Source organism: Alexandromys fortis, unplaced genomic scaffold (genome assembly GCF_014885135.2).
Source record: "Alexandromys fortis isolate MF-2015 unplaced genomic scaffold, M_Fortis_MF-2015_v1.1 scaffold_2589, whole genome shotgun sequence".
Taxonomy (NCBI): Eukaryota; Metazoa; Chordata; class Mammalia; order Rodentia; family Cricetidae; genus Alexandromys; species Alexandromys fortis.
Genome location: NW_026070454.1, coordinates 1 through 3,700, shown reverse-complemented (window position 1 = coordinate 3,700; position 3,700 = coordinate 1). Strand labels below are relative to the sequence as shown.

Below are 3,700 nucleotides of genomic sequence, written 5' to 3'. Positions count from 1 at the left end.
AATAAAGATTAAACTTTTATTTTTTGGTTTTTCAAGACAGAGTTTCTCTGTGTAATAGCTCTAGATGTCCTGGAACTTGCTTTGTAGACCAGGCTGGGGCCTCGAACTCACTGAGATCCACCTGCCTCTGCCTCTAATGATTAAAGCGTGTACCACACCACCTAGCCTAATAAAGATCAAATTTAAAAAGTAGTTAAAAAAAAAAAAACCCAAATGGTAGAAATGAATGAAAACTAAGAGCTGGTGACAAAGCAGCAAATGGCAACTTGGAGGGGAGCTCCATTTTCAAAAGGACCCTCAAAACCCTGAAACATGTTCACTCTGGCCCCTGAATACCCATAGCTACCACACATAATGGCATCCACTTCCTCGTCAAAAAGGCACGCTACAAGCCCACACTGAGCACTGCACCCGTCCAGAGTTAAGAAGGACAGCATCAGTGGGCAGCTTTACTCCAATACTGTGTGGCCCTGACAGGCTTGCATTGCAGTTAAAATGGTGATCCAAGAGGAACAAAAGCATGGTGAAGACTGCATGATATAATGAGAAGTGGCTACCTTCAGACATCACCGGGAAATCAAACAGCTCCAGGTTTCTGAACCAAGTTCTCTCTGAGAGGTTCCCCCGCAGCAGAAGCAGCCTGGAAGGCTGATGCACTGCGGGGGGGGGGGGGGGGGGCACTGCTCACCCTCACCTCGATGAAGTACTCGGAGCAAATGATGCACTGGAGCTCGTTCTCCAGCACGTCGTTCACGTGGCTCAGAACCTCTTCCTTCTGGGCTTGCACCTTCTCCTTTTCTTCCTGCAAAGACACAACGCTACCCAGTCACCTAGGGAAACCAGAATGCAGGACAGGACAGGAGCAAGGTTAGTCTAGCGGAGCAGGATCCGGAGCAGGATCCAGTGGGGCTGCCTTCGGGGGTGAATGAAACTGGGTCACCAAGAGCTGTCTCTTACCACAGAACGCTAGCTCGGCCTTCCTCTCCCCATTCCCGCTGAAATCTAGCCTGCAGCGTGACGACATCAGGAAGGGGGAAGCCCTTAGGTGGCTAGGGGGACTGGAGGACAGGACAGTGGCCTAGGACAAAGCCTGCAGGAGCTGGCCCTGTTCCTGTCCCATGTGAAGACATTGCAAGCCGGTACCATCTGTGAACCAAAACCACGGTCCTTGCCCGACTCCACACCGGCCAGCACCTCCTTACTAGGATCGGAACCCGAGTCCTCCAGAAAGCAGCAAGTGTCCTTAACCACTGAGCACCTCGTCAGCCAGCTCGGAGGACTTTTAAGCCCCAGGTTTTAAAATATGTGGTAAAGCAAAGTGACAGCAAGTGGGATTGGAAATGGGAGGATCAAGAGATTGCGCGGAGGTGGGGCTGAAGAGAGGGCTCAATGGAGAGCACTGGCGGCTGTTCCAGAGGACCCGGGTTCGATTCTTAGTACCCACAAGTAAGTTTACAACTAACTGTCTATAACTCCAGTTCCAGGGAATCCAGCACCCTCTTCTGGCCTCTTCAGGTGCACACACATGTGGTGCAAAGACATGCAGGCAAATTACTTGTATATATAAAATAATAAAAAAAATAGTTTAAAATAAGTTCAAGGTCATTTTTGGCTACCACAGTAAGTTTTAGTTTGAGACCAGCCTCCAAAAATAAATAAATAAATAAATAAACAAACAGGTGTGAGAGCCAAGTGGGGCGGTGTGCGACAACAATCCTGCTAGGTAGATTACTGGCCAGCCTGGGATACACAGGGAAGTCCTGTCTCAGAAAACACACTCAATGGACTTAAAGAGGCTGCAGCTCAGGACAGAGCCGCCCAGAAAGCCTAGCACCTGGCCCATCCCTAGCACCCACCACCACCACCAAAAAAGGTTCTGATCTGAACAAAAGACAGGGAAACCAAATCTGTTAGGGAGAAAGTCTCTTCCTTCTTTTCCTCAGCTCCAGTTCTGAACCTGGAGTAGGGGAGGATACAGTCTGCCTCACACGCTCATTTCTGACTAGAAACTGATGTGTGGACTGACCGCCCACAGGTCTGCTCAGCTAGGCCTTTATGTCATTTAAAAACACAGACAAAATCTGAACTTGTACAGAGATTGAAACATCAAATGACTACTCATAAATACGTATTTTAGAATTACACAAGCTTAAAAAAACTTGACAATATTTGAAAATTGGGTTATTTCATCACTTAAACATCTGGATTTCTGCTTACTATGCAGAAGTGAGCTCTGACAAGCCCGGGCTTGCGTTTCTCGCTGTGACTGACTGGGTGAAAAAGCACTGTCTTCTGGGAGGGGTCAGGAAGCAGCATGGCCTCACAGCTCCTCCAGTTCTCACCCTCAGGCCTCTTCACTCACTCTTATTATGGTCTGGTCCTGGTAGGCATTTGCTTGTAATTTATAATTTAAAAGTTCTGCTGGGCAGTGGTGGTGCATGCCTTTAATCCTCGCGTTTAGGAGGCAGAGGCAGGAGGATCTGAGTTCAAAGCCAGCCTAGTCTACAGAGCGAGTTTTGGGACAACCAGAGCATCATGAAGACAACAGTCTTAAAAAAAAAAAAAGAGTTCGATGGATTTGATGGGGGAAGACACATCCTGAAAGGGAGCCCCACAGAGGGCAGGACACAGGGTGCAGGCCTCCTCCCAGCACGTGGCTTCTGAACATGGAAGGAAGCAGGTGCTGCAGTATGGACTAAGAACTTCACAGGTCCTCTCCCCAGGTAAGGAATTTATTCTCCACGGCAACTGTGCCCTCGGGATGCCCAGCTGCATGTGCCAATGCTAAGCTGCCCTCGTCTGTCCAGTACCTTGGTCTGCTCCAATTCTTTGTTCTTGGCTTGAATGATCTTCTCAAAGTCCTTCTTGCTGCGGTTTAGCTCTTCCATTAGAGCCCGATGCTGCAGAAACAGCAGGCAAGCCGTCAGGACGAGCGGGGTAACACCCTCTCGTTAGCCACACACCTGTGCATCCTCCCCCTGTCAGTGACTTTGCTTTGGGGACCAGTGATGACAACTTCAAAAACAGCTTGCTTTCCTTCAGGACGGATGAACCAGGATGGGGCGGGGAGGACAGCAAGTGTGCTAGTCCTCTGGAACTAACCTGGCTAAGGTCTGGCACTCTCAGTGCCAACAGCTGACACCTATGACTAACTCCTTACACCAAATATCAGCAGGTTCTGCAGCTATGAAATGTAATTTACGGCTGGGCAGTGGTGGTGCACGCCTTTAATCCCAGCACTCGGGAGGCAGAGGCAGGCGGATCTCTGTGAGTTCTAGGCCAGCCTGGTCTACAAGAGCTAGTGCCAGGACAGGCTCCAAAGCTACAGAGAAACCGTCTCGAAAAACTAAAAAAAAAAAAAAAAAAGGAATGTAATTTACGGGTTGGGATGTGACCCAGTCATAGAGCACATACTCGTGTGCATGAAGGCCAAGGCTTGACACCGAGCGAGCAAAGGAGAGGACACAGGAAGATACGAGGAAGAAAGGAGAGGGGAGAAGAGAAAGCTGAGTCCCTGCATGCATAAGTACAGCGTAGACTTAAGACTCACCTTGAATACTCTTTAAAAGGAAGTAGAATAGAGGTGTCTCTCTGCAGATAATTTCTTTTTTTTTAAATATTTATTTATTTATTATGTATACAATATTCTGTCTGTATGCCTGAAGGCCAGAAGAGGGCGCCAGACCTCTTTACAGATGGT

General features: G+C 48.5%; 1 protein-coding gene across 1 annotated transcript; it reads right to left on the bottom strand.

Moving 5' to 3' along the window:
* Nucleotides 1-163: 163 nt before the first annotated feature.
* LOC126496308 (E3 ubiquitin-protein ligase RNF8-like) lies at nt 164-3,694 on the bottom strand. Its single transcript, XM_050133837.1, has 2 exons — nt 2,811-3,694; nt 164-802 (listed from the first exon to the last, which is right to left on the bottom strand). Exons 1-2 carry the CDS (start codon nt 2,886-2,888, stop codon nt 578-580), a joined length of 303 nt encoding a protein of 100 aa, XP_049989794.1. The 5' UTR covers nt 2,889-3,694; the 3' UTR covers nt 164-577.
* Between the last annotated feature and the right edge of the window lie 6 nt (nt 3,695-3,700).